The sequence below is a fragment of the Calypte anna genome, chromosome 3 (genome assembly GCF_003957555.1).
Source record: "Calypte anna isolate BGI_N300 chromosome 3, bCalAnn1_v1.p, whole genome shotgun sequence".
NCBI classification, from domain to species: domain Eukaryota; kingdom Metazoa; phylum Chordata; class Aves; order Apodiformes; family Trochilidae; genus Calypte; species Calypte anna.
This window is the reverse complement of record NC_044246.1, coordinates 14783723-14803947: the sequence shown is the minus strand read 5'-3', so window position 1 is coordinate 14803947 and position 20225 is coordinate 14783723. Positions and strand designations below refer to the sequence as shown.

The following is a 20225-nucleotide window of genomic DNA, read 5'->3' as shown; positions in this document are numbered from 1 at the left end:
GCTGCAGGACCAAGATGTTGGCAAGGAGAATCTCAACATTGTACAAGCGTTTTATTTACATCCAGTGTTTCATTCAGATCTGTTTCACTGCACTTGGAAGTGCAGGTGTGACTGTGAAAGTTACTGACCCAACTGTATGGAACCCAGTAATGAAAACTGGGATAAATCAGATGAGGAGGACAAAGGGTAAGGACAGAGAGTTAAGTGGGTAACTACAAGAGAAGGAGCAGCTATGCCAAAGGTTCTCTGCCTAGTATTTAAAAGTTGCTCTTGGCACGCTAGACAATCTTACAAGGACTTTTTTCTTTTTTTTTTTTTTTTTTTTTTTTAATTGTTCTAGACAAAGCGCAGGCAATGCGATAAAGCATGAGGCACTGAAGAGGAAACGAAAAAAAAAAACCAGCACCCGGCATCTACAAACTAATTACAGCAGTATCATGTTGGGTTTTTTACCAAAACAGAATGTTTAATTACTGAGAAGTAATTAAACTTAGTATTCCTCGTTATGAAATCCAAGAATAAACTACTTGAGTTATTCTTGTAGCTTGTAACATGTTAAACATTTTGGATGTAAACACTTTTGCAGTCACTGAATGTTACCACTGATGAGGCCATTTTCGCTTCTTCCAAGGCAAGGCTTATTTTCTCCTGCATTAAACCCCGCGCTCGGCTCTGCCGCTGGGCCCGTCCCGGCGCTCCCGGACCGGCTCCACTTTGAGACCGGAAGAGGAACCCAGCTGCCGCGGGAACGGAACTACGGCGGCCGAAGGGAGGCACACGCTCGCCCCGCTGCCGCAGCGCTCCGGCGGGTGCACGTCAAACGTCAGCACGCAGAGGGACGGCTGTCGTTGCTAAGTGACGTCAGCACGCCGGTTGACGTAGCGACGGCGGCGCGGTAGGGGGTGGAGGCCTTGTCGTCGGCGGGGCCGGTGAGTCCCGGGGGAGGGTTGCGGTTGGGCTCGGTGGCTGCGGTCCCCCCTGCGGAGCTCCTCCGGGAGAGTCAGGGGGCGGCTGCCGAGGCCTCCCCCGCGGTGGGCCCAGGCCTCTCGGACGCGCTCCTAACCGGGCGCAGGCTGAGGAGACGCCGCGGGGTCGGGAGCGCGGGCAGCCCGCGGGAAGGCGCCGGGCGCGTTAGGCGGTGACGGGGATGCACCGGGAGCGGCTCTCTGCGGAGGCGAGGGAGGGGAGCGGCCGAGCGGGTGGGGGTCGCCTCCCCGGCTCAGGGCCTCGCTTCCCCGGACGCGACCTTGGGCGGGCCGCCGGCTCTCTGCCGCCCTCTCGTCTGTGGGTGCGAGGCGCCGGCTGCACCTGCCCTCCCCTGCCCCGCTCTTTGCGGGAGTCTCGCGTCTTCTTTTTTTCCTTTTTTTTTTTTTTTTTTTTTTTTTTGAATTTGTATAACTACAACTTCTATTTTTCATGTTAGTTTAGTGTTCTCACTCTTCGAAAACACACGCAGTATTATCACAGGTTCTTCTGTGGTGTCAGTACTTAACAACTCTTACACATTATGCGTTTCTGTGATTCATTGAAACAACTTGTACTTACAAAGCCTGAGCTGTCATCAGACTTTAAAAAGACCAAAACGCTTGATGTTAACTTGGGAGCCATCTGCTTGTAATCTTGCTTGTCCGGCAATGGTCTTTGATGGTGTTATTTTTAAAGCACAGCACACAGCAGATAGTGAGGTCTGTTTACTCATATTTAGCTAAAGAAAGGCCCACGAGATTTTTCATAAGTAACTTTTTAAGACTTTATAATATAAGCCAATTTGATTATATATATTACTTGTAGGAATAAATATTTGTGTATTATGTGTTACTCTTCAAAATTAGGACATAGTGCCAGGTACCTGTTTTCAATTTGCTGGATTAAGGTGTGGTTACTTTCCAGTTCATGAGACTACCTAAAAATAATCTTTCTTCCTTCTCCTCCCATGATGCCTTAATCGTATACTTCAAAGAATATTATAGTGTGTCTTACGAGAGAATTCACAGATCAAGGTATAATCTGTTTAGCAAATTAAATACAGTTTATTTTTCATGCTGACAGCTATGACGGGGAGAATAACAACTGTAGAGAGATACTCATTATGTTTGTTACGTGTTTAAACAATTAAAGCCTCTATATTTGTGTATTTCCTCACCCTGCAGTTTGGCATTGTTTTCCCGTTTGTAAAATTAAAGGCTTGCACAGAAGAAAGATATTCAACTGCCTAAGGTATGGTAAAAAAAATCCAACCACCAAAATGAAAATAACACCCCAAAAGAAACCTTTAGTTAGGTAAGAACTTTGAGTATGTAGGAAATAAAACATGTCTGATACAGTTTGTATAGACCTGGTTTAATTAGGACACCCCTGACAGAAAATGGTGTCCTCAGGGACATTAATGCTGTAGCAAGAATGTCAGGACAAATTTTTTGTGGATTAAAATGAACAAACGGATGGCACTATGTTATCATCTTTTTTGGTGGTTAAAAACCTGAATGCTCAGAATTAAACGATGAAATTCTAATGTTATGTTTCACTGTTACTAGAAGTTTTTCCATAGAATGAAGGAATTTTTAACACCTTATTTCCACAGAAATTTTAATTGAGGAATATGCCTCTCAGTTGTTTCTGCCTTAGGCTACAAGCCCCCAGTTTTTGATGCTATGTATTTCATGTGTTGTTTCAGGAGATGGTACAGTTGTTGCTGTGCAGTTGGATGCTGCTGAATAGCGATTTTATGAGCTTGCTGTTCAATCTGTCTGTTGTTCAAAATGGCGAAGAACCCTAATTTTCAGGAAGCTGGTCATCTGCCTACAGGCTACATCCACTGTAGATCTTCAGACAGCTTTAGTGGTGAGTGGACCAGCGAATTTTCTTGAGATTTTAACTGAAGGGTTTTGTTCCTTTTAACCAGGTTGTATTGAGTGTGTTGATACCTACTTGCTATGCATGTTCATAAATAATCTGCACTTATATGTTGTTCTTGATACTTTAATAGCCTTATTCCTTCTCTTCTGTCAGAGGAGTTCATCTCTGCCCAGACTGTAAACCATTAGCACTACAGCACTTAATGGCAATGTGTTTGCACACCAGCAGTTCATCACTTCCCATATTTTTTAAGTCAAAACATTTTTGTTGTCTGGATTGCTGTCACTGAATGATATGGCTGTTTATCAATAACTAGAGTTAACATATACTTTTCTCCTAGTCCTCTCACAACAGAAGGGTTAGAGATGAGATTAGAAGTTCTGTGAATTTAATTTACTTGATCTTTCATATTCTGTATATGTAAATTCATTTTTAAGTTATTGGATATTAAGTATCAGAACATCATGGGGTTTTTTTTCACTCATAGTCAACTTAGGTTTTGTTATTTAAAAGTACAAAGGAGTTTCTTTAATGAGGGCTCTGACTGTTGAAGTATCTATTTGGGCTATATTATGTGAATGTTGAAAAATTTACTTAAAATTCTTACTACCTGAGATATTGGCTTATTGTGCCAGAACTTAAGAAAACAAAATACTTGTGTATAAAGCGATGTGCATATCAATTAAAAACCAAACCCATATGATTTGAAGCAATGGTATGTTTGTACAGTAGCTTTAATGTCACATCTACCATATTCTATGCATCTAAGGTAACAGAAATTGTAATTGATTAAAGGAATCATGGAATCATAGAATGTCAGGTTGGAAGGGACTTCAGGGGTCATCCGGTCCAGCCTTGAGCCATTATTACTGGAACTTGTTTAAAGCATACCAGAATTTCATACTAAGTAACAAAAGTACAAAATAGATACGCTGCTCATCCCTTCTGATCAGGTGAGAACCAGTTCCTATTTTTGGATAAAATAACTGTGAGGGAATTATATTTAAGAAAATTTCCTTTGTGTAATTCTGACAAGATCTGTATTGTCTTGCTGGGTACAAACTAAATGATGGAGGAATTAATTATTTCAAGGGTATGAAATTACTTGCTCAGTGTTTTTATAAGCAGACTTATTTTAATAATTATTAATTATTTCCAGAGTTACTTCATAAAGCTTTTAAATCTAGAAATAGCCTGTTTTCTTGCATTTATTTCTAAAGTTTGAATAGGGCTATCAGTCTTGTAAACATTTTTCACTCATTTTGTATAAAAAATAATAATCCAAATAATAATAGTTCGCAATTTCTTAGATTTCTTTATGTGGGCTTTTCCTTGTTTTATTGGAACAGCTCTCCTCTTTAGAGGACTCTCTTAGTATGTCATTAGACAACTCTTAATGAGAGCTGCAATAAAGATATCAGTGGGGTTTTGTTATTGTTGCTGCATTTTCTAGGTCGCATTTTTGTATGCCTTAACATGTTACAGATTATTTACTAAAAATTAATGTAGCAAGCTGAGAAAAAGGGGGCAAGAGGGTGTTTGTTGTTGTTTTTCTAGAGGTGACACACATTTTTGTAATGGTGCATGTTGCTTTATGTAATAAATACTCTGTATCTACCACGAGCACACTGTTGAAAATGGCCACCAAGAAGCATGTCTTCTGACTGGGGTCTTAAACAGAAGTGTTTTGCAGGCCTTCTGACTTGAAAGATGCCTTTTCAGATTGTTCAGTTTTAATAGTGTCTCAAATTCATTGAGAAGACACTTTTGCTTGTTTCTGTGGCATGAAAAAAGCAGCAGCAGCTGACTCCCTGAAGCAGTTAATTAGCTCTGAATAACTCCTGGAAATAGGTTATGGTGTTGACAAGAGCCTTGTAAATGTCTTGGCCTTTTATTCTGAAGTTGCTTAAGTGCTCTCTAACCTCCAGGAAAGGAAAACACCAATATCCCCTGAAAGGGGTGACACTGATGACTGAAGGTACCAGAGGGATCTTCAGGAAGGGTTTTACCAAGCTCTCAGCAGCATCCATCTTTTTTTATGATAAATAATACTTTGAGTTGCAACTAGAAAAATATATGTTAAGCTATTCAGGGAACTTACAAACTCATAGCAATTTACCACAACTCAAGCAGTACATTATATTTTGCTTCCTCGAAGAAATGTGCAGGTTACTAAAAAGGCTGACTGAATTTGTATCATTAATTAATTTGTTGTGGGTAGATATGAAGTTGTATCATTTTGTTCTGTATTTTGAAGGTCAGACTTCTCTCACTGGGCTGCTTTGTGTGGAATATCCACAATCCAGGCAAAACTTGAATTGAAAATGTGTAGTACTAAATAAATAAATAAATAATAGCGCTGTTTCTATGTACTAGTGTTACCCACAGAAAGCATACAAGGCATGCACATAGTTTCATGAAGTTTCCAGTTTCCAACACTTCATGTCACTCAAGCATTTGAAAGGTTCCTCAGTCAGAGGCTTCTAGTAATCTTGGGTCCTGTGTTCTCTGTGATAAGCATATTCTTGTTTGAAAATAACAATTCAGAATAGTACATTGTAGCAGCAATTTGAGCATTAAACATCAAGACAAATTTGTCTTTAAGCTTACACACGGGGGTTTCTAAATTTCCACTTTCATCACTCACTGTAGTTCAGGGTCTTGATATTCAGAAGGACTTCCATCGGCTTATTAGCAAATGTCCTCAGTTCAGACTTTGCCCTCTTCTGTACATTGGTTATTGTTTAGAGAAATGTTTTATGTAGCCTCAAGTGTGCTTTTTATTTTATTTGTTTATTTAATGTGTAATGGAAACTGTTTTCCCTTGGACTTTTCACCCTCTTGGGACTAGACAACATCCACAGCTACTGCAAACAAAGTTAGTTTGCAGCTGATGGCATCCCTTTACCTCATTTCCAGTCTCTCAATTTTATTCAGGCAGTACCTGTTACTATATCTCAGAGATAAGATCATGAAGGAAACAAGCAGAATGTAAAAACAAACAAAAAAAGTGCCTGTACTTGTACATGTATGAAGGATCATAAGTGAACTTCCCTAATTAATCAAAATCAGGACTAGCAGAAGAGATATGCAGAACTGCTTGTAGGTAGTTGGACTGCCTGACAATTGTGAATGAAGAGCATCAAGAGCAATTGTAGATTTGTAAGGTACTCGTGTCTTGAAGGCGTATAGAGACTTGGTATTTGCAGCTGACTAACAAATATATCCTTCTGTTTGCTCCTTTGGCATAATAAAAAGTTTTATATTTTTGGGAGATTTGAATTTTATTATTGTCTATAAACTCTTATATTGTGATAAATACTATTGCTGGCATAAATATATACAACTGGACTGAGTTAGGTTAATGTTGTGTGTTACAAAGTAAATGTTACTGGAAACTTATGTTGCATAAATCTGTTGGCTCTGAGTTGTCCTAGCTAATTGCAAATCAACCAGCGAAAATGGAAGAAATGGTCTGTTATTATGTAAAACCACAAAAATGAGTATATTCCCATATCAGGATAGAAGAGTGACTGTACAGTATTCTGTGTTCTCATGGTCAGGCTGCCCTCAGTATCTCAGTCATTAGTGCTGGTTCCACGCTGTAATCTCTACATGGGCACACAGCTTCTAATTCAAATGACAGCCTGGGAAAAGCTGGGGTTTTGTTCCTGTTTGTGTTGTGATCCGTACTGCCAATTTAAGATGCTGTATTGTCTCAAATCTTATTTTCTATTTCTATCACTTTTTCTAGTTTAATTCAAAGTTCTCTGGGACCAGGTTTATATAGTATCTTGATTTTATGTTAAGCATTTCCAGGTGTTATGGAAGTACAAATAATACTTAACCTGATGTGCATGTGCTTTCTTTGTTGGGGTAGAAATTACTGGAAATAGATGTGTATTTTCTCATAATCCTATAAAATTATACCTTTAAATGAATGATTGATGTGTGCTACATGCAGGGTATAGCCTCATTATTTTCCTTCTTCTTGAGGTATACCATCTTTGTTCAGCACAAGGTATTTGTCCATATTGAGAAGTGTCCAGTCATTGGAGCAAAGAAGGTGTGTCTGAGAATGTTGATAGTTATTACCTGAAACAGTCAACCTTTTTTTATTTGAAAGTAAACTCAAGTGTAACAGTAGGAGCTCCTAAATCCTCCTATGGGGTGCTCTTTCCAATGAGACTACAAAAAGTCTCTTGCTAAAACAAACCAAAACCCAAACCTATTGTGAATTAAGAAGCAACCAAATAGTTCCATACAACATATTACTAATGCATTAATCTGTATCATACCCTAGTGGAAAGTTGCCTACTTTTGTGACTGAGAGGTATAAGGGGGTTTGTTTTCTTACATATATTAAGGAACAAGAAAGCATCAAGAAAACTGAGTAGAAAGGGTAAGAATATTGAATTACACATTTTAAAGCTTTGCTCTTTGACAGATGTTGTCTGTTTTTTATTAAATGTTATCCCAGTTTAATTTCTTCCAAGACTGGAAAGCTGACTGGCATTTTGCAAAAACCACTGTTTTTATTCATCACTGATTTTAGTAGAGACTTGAGGGTTTAGACAATGCTTAATTGGTCAAATTATTTCTTTATCGTTTATTTGTTGTGTAAATTAGACTGGGGGTTTGCTTCAATATGTACCTTAAATCGATTATCTAGCTCCCTTTCTGCCTCCCTAATAAGCCTCAGCCTTCTCACTGCCTCCTGCAGTTCAGAAGTTATTCCACTTGGGCACATGTTTTACATGCAGGATTGCCACCAGTCCCTTCCTCTTGGGAGAGGTCTAGGCATTTCCTGCAGCCTGTGATCTGTGCAGCTACCTCCTTCTTCACTACCTCTGTTTGAGTGGAGGCATCAGTCACCACCAGGGAGGAATCTTAATTTAGATAAAATTGCTTTCTAATGGCAACTATTAAAATTGTTTAGTCCCTCATTCCTTTTGTTGGAAGCTTTTTTCTTTTAAGTAAATGGATTGACAGAACAAGGTGACAGAATTGCCTGAAACAGTTTCATGGCTTTCTGTAAGCTGCATCAAATCCTGTTGTAAATGAACTTTAATAGAAAACCCCTTGGTTTCATTTTCATGTGATATCTGGTAATTTCCACTAGATCCTTTTTCATAATCTCAGCTTGATCTGTGTCATTTTTTAAATATTTGTGCCCTTTACAATACTGATTGTTTTCTTTTTCCCTTTAGGCTACCAATATCACCACCCCTCTAAGATGAGTAACAGCCACCCGCTTCGCCCCTACACAGCTGTGGGAGAGATTGACCACGTTCACATCCTGTCAGAGCACATTGGTGCTCTAATGAATGGGGAAGAATATAGTGATGTTACCTTTATTGTAGAAAAGAAACGCTTTCCAGCACACAGAGTGATCTTGGCTGCAAGGTGCCACTATTTCAGGTGAAGTATAGCTTTTTGTCAGGTTCACAGGAAATTTTCATGCAGATAAGACAAACGTTGTTTCTCTATGAACTTTTCAGCGTGTAATCATCTGTCCATTGAGTGTGACCTTTCCTGTGTGTTTCCCAGCACATCAAATCATTGTGTCCAAATATAAAAAATACCATGTCATGATGTTATTCTTTTGACCTTCATTAAATTGGATTTTGACGATGGTTTCACAAATTCAAGAGGAGATAACTTCAGAACAGAAAAATTCTGCAGTAAAATTGTTTTGATTTCTCAGAGTAAGGATGGTGTACCTCTAATAATATGCTTAGTTTAATTTTGATGCATTGGAGCTGAGTATTTAAAGAGGCCTGGCTGAGACAGGCCACAATATACATTTTAAATCCAGGAATAATACTAATGGACATTTTTTTAAGAGCTGGGCATTTTCTGCTCTAAAACCAACTAATAAAATTTATCTATAATCTTCCAGTTACTTTTGGCAGAGGGATAAGGTAGTAACTGAAGTGTGAATGCAAATTGTGTCCTAATTGTCTATCATATTTTTAAAAATAATTGTAAGTACTTCAATTTTTCTCAAGATTCAGGATTTCATCAGCTTTGTGCTGGGTTTAGAGTAAGGAATAGAAGGTCAGGAATTCCAAGGCTTTCTGATCTGTCACTGCTAATGCAGTAGCAAACTATTGGTTTTACTTATTTTCTGAAATTTTTTTTTTCTTTCTCACTTATAGGACTATATTAGCAAGATAGGAGAATTATATTTCAGTTTCTTCTTTCCAAGCTGTTGTTCAAAGTGGATATGGACCACTTGTGTTATATAAAAGCATTGCATTAGGATATTATTCTTGTGCAGCTACTTACAGAGTGTGCTTGAAATTGTAAATATAAAGGTTTTTCTTTTGTAGATTTGCATTCCCCTTGCTGTAAGTAGTCATTCTTTTCTTTAATTTTTGTCTGGTTTTTATCAGGATGTGAATTTCTGACATTTTATCTTCCTTACAGAGCATTGTTGTATGGTGGAATGAGGGAGTCTCAGCCTGAAGCAGAAATTCCTCTTGATGATACCACTGCAGAAGCATTTACCATGCTGTTGAAATATATTTACACTGGTCGTGCTACACTACGTGATGAGAAAGAGGAGGTTCTCTTAGACTTCCTAAGCCTAGCACATAAATATGGGTTCCCAGAACTGGAGGATTCCACATCTGAATATCTTTGCACAATACTTAATATTCAGAACGTCTGCATGACATTTGATGTCGCCAGTCTGTATTCCCTTCCCAAATTAACTTGTATGTGCTGTATGTTCATGGACAGAAATGCTCAAGAAGTGCTCTCCAGTGAAGGCTTCCTGTCACTTTCAAAGGTATATCTTTTGTTTGCACTCTTTTTCCCCTCAGAATGTTAATTTTAATCTGTACTCAACTTCATTATAAAATACTAATGCGAGCACCAAATATATGATATGTTAGTTAACAGGTATTATTTTGTACTAGTGAAACAGTGACAGCTGGAAATGTTGAATCCAAGCTGGACTGAAAATCCTGGTGATCTGTTCTGACTTCTTAAATTTTGACCAGTTAATATAGATGATTATAGTGATTCTGGTGGAGTATTCTAAAAGGGATATAAAGTAAAGATGGTAGAAGATACTCTATTAATTTACTCTATTAGTTTCTTTATATGGACTGTCTCTGTGATGAGTGATTTTATACTGTGTAAATTAAATAGTTCTGGAGATTGCTGTGATTTACACAGCTGATAGTTACCGTTTTCTGAAATTGCATAATATGTTGGTGTTGTAGGGTAGTTTGGGGTTTTTTTGTTTTGATTTTGTTGTTAGATCCATAAATATTTGTGCCAGATCCTGGCTGTTCTATGAAGCTGAAATTTTCCACTTAACTCTGGAGTGGTCTTTGAGCTGGACATAATAGTGATGGAGTGTTTTCAAGTGGTGTTCACAGGAAACAGCAGATCATCTTGAATGAATTGCAGTTTAATTATTTTTTTTTAAGTCATTTTTCGTGGAAAAGCTGTGGTGGGTCTATTCCTTGAATGTTCTGCTGACTAATTTCCTTGTTAAGGGAAAAAATGCTTATTTCTCTTTACTGTGCTCTGTCATGCACAGTTTGTTAAATGTGAGCTTTAAGAGCATATTATTAATACAGAAATAGACACGTGTCATTTATCAGGAAGTGTACAATTTATGGTATCTTTTGCATAGCCAGTCCTGGTATATATGAGTGATTTATCCTTTTAGTAGGCAAACTCATTATTCTGCTAACTAAGTGAAAATCTAAGAAGCTGTTCAATTATTTTTTTTTTCTCATTTTGCAGTCAGCAGGTTTTCTACATGAATAAAGAGCCACTGAAGCTTTAACCTACTGATTCTAAGTTGGTACCAAAAGAGAGAGAGAGAAGGGGAGGGAAATCCCAGGTAGTTAGAAATGGTTTTAAGGAAGTTATTCCAGTCCACGCTTTCTTTTTCTCATCAGTGTTCTTATACCAGCCTAAGTTGAAAGAAATGCTGTGAACTATGCTACCAAATCCCAAAATCACTTTTTATATCCCAAAGTAAATTTTAAGCAGTAGCTGGAATTAAATTGATTTGAATAGTTCACGGCATTTCAGTTTTCACTTTTACCTCCTATTGGGTTTATGATACTACATATTATTTACATTATGGATTATATAATTCTTGCATAAGTAACTAAAGCAATCTACAGTTTGAGGTAGTGTCTCCTTTAGAGATTATTTTTAATAACTGCAGGTTAAAACATTCATTAAGCTTTGCTTTACTTTAATTTCCTTTTTTCCTAAAAAAAATATATTATTTTGTTTCTATTTATTTCATTGGTTATTTTGTTTTTATCTTTTTTTATCCAGGCTGCTCTTTTAAGTATTGTACTGAGGGACTCATTTGCAGCTCCTGAGAAAGATATTTTCCAAGCTTTGATGAGCTGGTGTAAACATAACCCCAAGGAAAACCATGCTGAAATCATGCAAGCAGTCCGTTTGCCACTCATGAGTCTTACAGAACTGCTAAATGTTGTAAGGCCTTCGGGGTTGTTGTCACCTGATGCCATCCTAGATGCCATTAAGATTCGTTCTGAAAGTCGGGACATGGACCTCAACTACAGGGGCATGTTAAGTAAGCATCAGGTTTTCTATTTATTTGTTTCCTCATTTAGTGTTTATAGTTGAATGGAGTATATGTTTAATTTGTGCTTCAAGGTTGTTTTCTATATTTTTTTTTAAAGGATTACATAAGGAGATAAGCTATGTGCTGTTCCTGCTGTTTCTATTCCTCAGATACTATCCAACATATTTTCTTGCTTTGTAACACTGATATTGCTGAAATGTGTGTTTTAAGAGTATAATTTCAGAGAGGAAGTGTTATTTTTGTAGAAAAACTTTTATAAAATCATCAAAAAGAAGAATAAATTTGCTGTGTAATATATGGTATTTAAAAGATGGCTTGTTTTCTAATTTGTGAAGATTTTCATCTTTTCTCAACTACTTTTGATTTTTTTCTTTACATGCTTGTGCAAATAATACAACCATGTCTTTGAAACTTTTGTTAAAGGAAGCCTAAAATGTGTGGGAAGCTTTTTGTTTAACTTTTGTCTGTGCTTTTTGTTAAATCAGTGGGAATATCTAAAACTATTACTAGTTTGCTAGCTAGTGTATGATTTGCCTCACAACAAAGAATAAAGTTGCATGTTCTTTGAGAGCCTTCACTGTAGGTTGTCATGCATGATGAGCCCTGAAGAGATTCAGTTTCCCAGAGCTTCATCTTCCCTTTTTTTTCTCACAGAAGTCCTTGATATTAATATTTAAACATGAGTCTTAATATTAGGATATTGTATGTATTAGGATATTGTCTTTTTATGCAAGACATTCTTGAAAAAGTTACATGATGTTTTCTGACTTCTTTTTATGCATATTTATATCTCAATAGTTACAAGTTCCTAATATCAGAATTTCTAGTTCTGACAAAATCACAGACTTTTAAAGAAGTGAATTTCTATCTTGTTTTGGTGGTCGTTCAAGGTCTTGGGACTTTTTCCTGCTTGTGGAAGCATTGATGGCCACTTGGAATTTCACAGTTGTGCATTTGATGTTCTTACGTAGTAGTGCACAGTACGGTTAAAATTATACCACTTCATATTCTGTTCTTCAGATGCTAAAGTCAGCATCCTTTTAAAATTTGAACTTCTCTTACCACCCTGCCTGAAGAGCTCAGGAGCTTTAATAATTTAGTTTTCAGATCACACTTTCTACAGTCTTGTCTTCAAACAAGATTCTTAAAAATGTCTTTTTACAAGGGTGGTTCGTCAATGTATTGTTTTGTAATTGGAGTTAGGGATCATTATCCCCACTTATCTTAATGGGAGATCTGTTACTAGGATTTAACAGCTTCATTACTGTGAAATGGTAGCATAAAAAGCTTACTTTACAATGTTGGTTTAAAGCCCAAGTTGCCAAGATTTTCCCATTTCACTCAGATTTGTTTAGCTTTGCAGAGACCTGGTAGCTTGTATAGATGCTGAAATAGCTGTACCTCTGTATATACCACTCTGCAAATTCATGATGCATCCGTATCTTGAATATTTTATATAAATTTTAGTTTCCTTACGCTAAAAAAACCCCCACAACATACAAAAACCAACAAAAAAACCTAGTTGAAATCAGAACAAAAAGATTGTAAAGAACGGGGAAAACATTAGAGATATGATGAGAGTTTGATCACTAGAAGGTGGCAAGTAGGCCAAAACATTCAAACCAGGAGAGAAGTGATGATCGTATGAGGAAAGTGTATCAGAGTTTGGCAAAATCATTAAGACTGAGAATATAGGTACCACATACTAGTAAATGATCTGTTAATATTACTGATATTATTTATTATAGCTATCATAAAATACCTGGGTGACATGAAATGAAGTGGAAGAAACAAAATATCTAAAATGCATCTTTTTGTACCTTTTTTTTTTCCTTGAGTATGTATTTATGGGCAAGAAATAAGTCTTATGGCAATAAGTCTTTGTCCTGTCCTCGTACAGCTGATGTTCAGAACATCTAATTTGCAGTACGGGAGTGTAAATATAGCCATTATTTCCTTTTCTTCTTAGTACCGGGGGAAAATATCGCAACGATGAAGTATGGAGCACAGGTTGTAAAAGGAGAGCTGAAGTCTGCTTTGTTAGATGGGGACACTCAGAACTATGACTTGGATCACGGCTTCTCTCGACACCCAATCGATGACGACTGCCGTTCCGGAATTGAAATTAAGCTGGGACAGCCATCAATAATCAACCACATCCGAATCCTCCTGTGGGACAGAGATAGTCGGTAGGTCCCAAGCTGACAGAAAAAGGGAAAGTAATGCACTTTGTACTGCTAGTGATACATCAGTGAGAAACATACATTAAAATATTTTATAGAAACGGTGTGATACAGTTTTGGGGATGACAATGACAAGTTTTATTTGGAAAAAAGCCTATATTTATTAAATGCAGATTCGGTTGCTTACATACCAGACCGTATTTTGTCATACTGTCTTTTAATATCTTAGCGTATGTTTTGTGTCTTCGTTAAATAGTTTAAAATACTATATTATAATACTAATGAAAATGTACGGAATTTAAATTTTTAATTAATTTTTGTTTGCCACTTGGTTTTCAACTGCTTGTATTTCAGCATGAAAGCAAATATTCTAGTTCTAATGCAGAAACCATTTTTTAACATATTTATTACATATTGAAGGAATGTTTGTGTATGTGTTTCAATACATCAAAATTGTAAGAAATAACACAATAACTAGTAAAATTTATTTAGAATATGAATTACTGACTAACTAGAGTAGTTATTTGAATCCTCCTCATGGTCAAATTCATGGAGTATGAACTATTATGGGTGCCTTAAGTAACTTATACTCATCTGCATTCATGTATTTCATAATAATCTAAAGATCAAATGCATATTTGAACTGCTTAAGTGGGAAAATTGCAATGTCCTTTCTGTCTGACAAATTGAATATATTAATTTTAAAACTTTCTGTGTTAGAGCAGAACAGAGTACTTGTACAAATGTTTTACTGATTTTTATTTATTCATAAATTAAGTGATTTTAAAAATACAAATTACAATTAATCGTCCAAAACAAACTGCATGACTTTTTAGCTACTTAGTTTTTTCAAGTAAATTACACTGATTTAGTAATTGACATGTATGTTTTTCCTCTCTTCCTTTTGGAAAGGATGCAAAGTAAAACACTGAAGGTACGAGGAACTGTTTCATACAGTATTACACTACTTGTCCCAGAAGCTGAAGCAAATTTATAAGCCAATTATTGATCATTATAAAATTCAAAAAAATATTATAGACCTATTATTAGTAAGGAGTTCCCTAGGAATTTTTAGAGATCTTGTAGCTGACAGAATGCTCTGTAAGGCATAAATTGGCAGCTGCTGAAACTCAGGGAAAACCTCCTCCCCTTGGGACAACTTATTAAAAAATTACCTGTTGCTTTGTGTCTTGCACCCTTCCTCTGGAATTGGTAGAATGATCAGTTGTTGGTGGCAGAGTATCAAGACTGGATTAACCTCTACTTTAGAGTCTGTCTCCATGAAATCCTGAGGGTGCAGCAGTTTCTGTGTCATCCTGACTGTTTTGGTTTTCTATGGAAAGTTTGCTATTAGGCTTTATTTTGCTTCTGATCATGTAGAATACCTGAACTGTCAGATTCCACCCTCCACCCCTTCTCCCAGGAGCTCAACTGTTTAAGATAAATGGAAAAGGAAGCCTTTGAAGTACTATGGCCAGTTGTGGGCTCTTCAGTATAAGATACTGACACACTGAGTGAGTTTAGGAGGACACCAGGATTATGACGGCTTGTACACTTGATATACAGAGGCTGAGAACTTGTTTTAAGAGGAAAAGGTTGAGAAGGGAGAACTTACTGCTATCCACATATTTAATGGAAGGACACAGAATACAGAGCCAGACACCTCTTGCAGCTGTGTGCTGAGAGTACAAAGGCATGTGGACACTAGCAGCAAGATAAATGACTATTAAATATTAGGAGAAACATCATAATGGGGTACTTGAAGGTGGGAAGAGTTTACTCAGAAAAGTTATGGCAGTCAGTTTGTGGAGGTATTCAGAACTTTACCAATCAAGACCATGAGGACCTTTCTCTAAGACTGTCCTCCCTTTTTCTACAGATCGTTTCCAACCTTTGTACTTCTTTAATCTAAGAATTGGCAGTTATTGTGTGCATCTTTCTCTTGGGATGCATGGATATACTGTGTCTGAAAGAGATGTTTCAGTGACTGGAAATTGCATAGTAGCTTCTGGTTGAACATCTTTTCAAAATACCCTTTCATTTTAACTATCTCTCTGAAACTCTGGTGTGTTAGATATCTTTATATAGATAATGTATGTTTTTAAAAGAATCAAATACAAGCTAACTCGTGTTTTGCACCTCCAGTTTGGTGTGTTATTAACAGCTAAATTTTGGATATAAAAGTGCTAAGGAGTCTAGCTGTTCAAATCACTAATGCAAAAAAGATGCTATCCTTAAGAAAAACTCGAAGGCTGGTGCTGTGTATAATAATGGAACTGTATTTTTGAGATTTTTCTTTGCACAGTACATTCAGAAAGCAAATAAAGATCATATTGTATGTTGGTTACACATTTACAGTAGTCTGGTGATATGAGAATCCCTCAATTATCACCACAAAGAGGACAGTCAGTCAGTAGCTTTTGGTTCAGAATTACTCAGACTCTCAAATTCTGGAGCCTGATTCAGTCAAATATGCGTGGGCAAGTAATAATAATGCTGTTAAAACACAGTGTATTTATATGGGTTGTGAATATTACACATCTGGTTGGTGTGAATGTCAAAGCTGATTATACAATTGACATCTCTAAGACTCTGCATTACCTTTTCAAGTGCATACCTTGGTATTAACAGTGTGTCTATCATTTTAAGAATTTTAAGCAATACCACTTTAGACGTCTCAACCCCTCTATGTTCTTGGCAAAGAAATTGAACTGTTAACAAAGGCATCAATATTTAACATCAAATGCCTATGTGGAACTCTGGAAGAGAAACTCTTCTTTTAGAAATCAGTGTGAAAGGGGGGTAAATGCTAACACGGTGCTCTTAAAATGCTTGTGAATGTTGCAAAGTGGTACTTAAGGAGAAAGAACATATTCTGAAACATATGTTGCTATTTGCTGATCCACAGCTGGAGTTTCTACTTGCTTCTAAGTATCAATCTTCTAGGTATAAAATAGAAGTAGCTATAGCTTTAAAGTTTTAGTTTGGGTTTGCTTTCTTCTAGCAGCAAACTATGAGCTGAACGCTGTTATAAGCAAGAGGAAGACACAGATTCTGGTGGTGATGTTTTCAGTTTTTTGTTTTGATGAGAAACTTTTGGGGTGTGTAAATAGTTAGTGACAGGCTTAATAACATGCTGTGAACAACTGAAAGGGTCAGAAGTGGAAAATCAAAACATCAATGGAAAATGATCATAAAGTAAATTTGCTTTTTTCAAGTGAAGGATTTGAGTTTGCATTTTTTGTCTGCTGAATGTTTTATTATATATTTTTCATAATTGATGTGGCAGTAGAAATAAGTATATCACTGGTGTTTCAGATTTATTCTACACAGGAGTACAAGAGACTATTTTTAAGACTTAATGGAAAGTCTTCATTGAATTTTTTGAGGGACAATGGTCTTATCTAATTACTGCAGATTGTGAGTGTTAGGATATTTTAAATAATTGTGAAAATGCAACCTAACGTAACTGCATATGAATTTATTTTCAAAGCCAGTTTGAAAATGGGGATCTCTTTTAGGTATCTTAGATGCAGGTCTGTGAGGAGGAACAAATAGCCTTCTTTTCAGAACAAGTGAAAATGCAGAAGGAAGTATGAAATTAATACCTACATTGTGGCTGCTTGTATTTTAACTAGTGTGTTTTTTTCACTCCATAGGTCTTATTCCTACTACATTGAGGTGTCCATGGATGAGTTAGACTGGATTCGGGTGATCGATCACTCTAAATACCTCTGTCGGTCTTGGCAGAACCTCTATTTTCCTGCCCGTGTCTGCAGGTTAGTTCATCAATGTGATGTTGCATGGCTGTTATTAAATAATGCAGATGCCTGAAGGAGTGCAGGCTTCCTGTTTTGGAAATTCTGGTGCTTTCGTCTCTCACTACTGTAACTCCTCGTTCTCTTGTTTTCCTCCTGCAACTGATGCTTTTTTTCTATTCAGTAGCATTGCTTAGCACTTTTTTTTTCTACTCAGAATCTCTCCTTGGCTGCCAAAACGTCTAGTATATGTTTGCATCCTTGCTATACAACTTGGAAGTGCATTTTTATATGTTTTATGTATTTTCTGCCTTTGCACTGAGAGAAAGGTGAGAGTTCAGGCTAAGGAGGTTTGAGCAATTCTTGGTGTAAACCCAAGGTTGATCTAGGGTGGGACTTTCCTTAATCTTCTTTCAAAAGGGCTGCTATTCTCAGGCTTCCATAGACTTGTCCAAAAGTGATTTTCCTTTTTCAACATCAGTTTATCTGTTTGTCATTCTCTCCTGCAGTTACCTTCATTGGTGTGTCTGTAATCTGTGCTGCATTTTGAGAGCATTGGTATATTTTGGTGAAGGTTCTTTGTAGCTTTGCCTGAAAGTTCAGAGAAGGAGAAGTGGAGTTTTATGTGGTATCTCAACCATTTTTGGCACCTAATGACCTCTTGTATATTCTTTCTCACCTGTGATCTCTTAATCATTTGCAGGTAACTTGCTGTTTATCAGAGGAGCAGAGTAACAGGAGGGAGTTTGTCATGTGCTGTACTTGTATAAATAGATACATATTATCTAGTTAAATGCTTGCACAAGCACAACTGGAAATCTCCATCGTGTTTTATTTTAGCAGGTATTTGAACTATACAGTTGTCCAGGTAACTACAGCACAGATTTCATTATCACATAGTCCTTATGGTTCTAATTTTTCCTGTTCCGCTCCATGGTTCCCAGTAGACCCATTATTTTCTTCATATCTCTGTTCCTCACTAGCAAATCCACTGAGTGATGGGGAATTCCCAGGAGGTGCTGTGGCTTTGGAGAACAAGTGAAAGAAAGAGCTAAAAAGAAAGTCATGTAGCAGCATAAGTTTGAGTACTTATAGTTAAGGAGCAGTTACCTTAAGGCAATGGGAGCTCTCAGTTGTGACTGACATGATAATTCAAGGTAGTTTAGATAAGGCTGTTCAGTAATCTCTTTTTACAGCACTGAATTGAAGCCTACATTATATTAAGAGGTCATTTGCTAGTAAAAAGTAAAAGTGCTATGACTATAATTTGCTGGGTTTTATGTATTTTTCCTGCAAATAATAAGAAATGGCTGTTTTAAATGTAAATTGCTGACAGGTTTTTTAGGAACTCCATTTAACAACTATGTATTTATTTATTTGCATTATACCAACTTGAAATCTGGCTCTGCTTTAATCAGGAGTTTGGACCACTTGATCTCCAGAAGAGAGAATTTGAGTGGGGGAGACTGTGTACACATACATATTAGTAGTTGAGGCCTTTAATTTTTACTTTAATTAATATTACATATAGAAAAAAGTAAGCAAGAAGAACTAAATTTTTTTTCTGTCTCTAATTCCTGGGGTTTTTTTTTTGGTTCTGTATTTAAAGTAGTTTTGCTTACTTAAAAGATTTTAACTAATTATGTCTAGGATACTAACCTGCACAAAACAGAAATCCTAAAATGCATAGCAGTTTTGTCATGATGAACTGCAGTGTTGTGAGGACAAATATAAAATCTGAGCTCATATGAGATTGTCATTGTATTCTTTTGGTATTTGATAATGTGTTTTTTCAGCTGTTATGCATGCCTATCAAAGAGCAGATAGGCTTTAAGTGATTTATATGCTCTTTCTGAAAAGAAATTGTAATCAGATTATCAACAGGTTATGAAAAATACTTCATTTGAAGATGTAAATGCCTCTCCCATTTTTCAAGTAAATTCGCAATGCAACTCAGCAAGTCACTCATTTATTAGCACTAAGTTAATCAATACTTTCTCGACATTCAGAACTATTTATATTTTCCTATAGCTCAACAAAGCATCTGCTGTTTACCCTTGAGTCTGTGATAAGTCCCAGTGCCAAAAATTTTCAGTTCATGGACAACAGTACTGAGGAGTGAATTGCAAGCATCATGCTTCTCTCTTGTTGTTAGTTATAACATCGATTCCCCTTTTGTCTTTTCATAATGTGATAATAATCTTTTTTTTTTAAAAAAAAAAGAACACTCAGGGAACCATGCAGCAATTTAAAAAAATGTTTCTGTGCCTTCTTGTCAGTGGAAGACACTGGGTTTAAGTCTCTTTCCACAGTACATTTTCCTACCACTAGAGATTTGAGATAGATGATGGGTTTGGGGTTTTTGCATTTCTTTGTTAGTTTTTTTTTTTCTTTCATTTATAAGAAGTTGATTTTTAGCTGCAAGTGCTTTATGGCATCACTGTATAGGATAATTTCTTGAGTAGTTATGAAGAATTGGTGACTAGGGTTTTTTTTTGTTTTTAGAAAACCTTTCAATTTTCTCTTAAGTCAATGTATCCATTTCCAAATCTACAATCAGTGCCTTTTCCACAGTAGCTGGATAAAAAAAATGCAGCCTTCTGGCAGTTAGTTGTTAAAGAAAATTAGTAACTTACATGACAATGAAGTAGGACCGGTTCAATCTCCTTAACAAGTAATTTATTGTGTTAGTGTGTTATAGTCTCTTTCATGACTTGGCATTGTGGAATGGTCACAATAGAGTTAGAGTTGGAGGGATTATTGTGCATCCTGTGAAACATAATTTGTACTTGACAAAGCATGTACCAAGCTATCCAAACCAATTAGGCAGAATGT

General features: G+C 36.6%; 1 protein-coding gene across 3 annotated transcripts in view; it reads left to right on the top strand.

Moving 5' to 3' along the window:
• The first annotated feature begins 854 nt into the window (after positions 1 to 854).
• Positions 855 to 20225, top strand: part of BTBD9 (BTB domain containing 9) — a 116534-nt gene continuing 97163 nt past the window's right edge. Inside the window, exons 1-7 of one of the 3 annotated variants that reach the window (XM_030446788.1) lie at positions 855 to 929; positions 2675 to 2841; positions 8067 to 8277; positions 9289 to 9652; positions 11173 to 11437; positions 13419 to 13638; positions 17292 to 17411. In XM_030446788.1, the coding sequence (XP_030302648.1) occupies positions 2760 to 2841; positions 8067 to 8277; positions 9289 to 9652; positions 11173 to 11437; positions 13419 to 13638; positions 17292 to 17411 (1262 nt within the window). In that variant the 5' untranslated portion in view covers positions 855 to 929; positions 2675 to 2759. Of the gene's footprint in view, positions 930 to 977; positions 1092 to 2195; positions 2218 to 2674; positions 2842 to 8066; positions 8278 to 9288; positions 9653 to 11172; positions 11438 to 13418; positions 13639 to 17291; positions 17412 to 20225 lie in introns of those variants that run through there. The other 2 variants (XM_030446789.1, XM_030446790.1) reach the window with 2 other exon arrangements.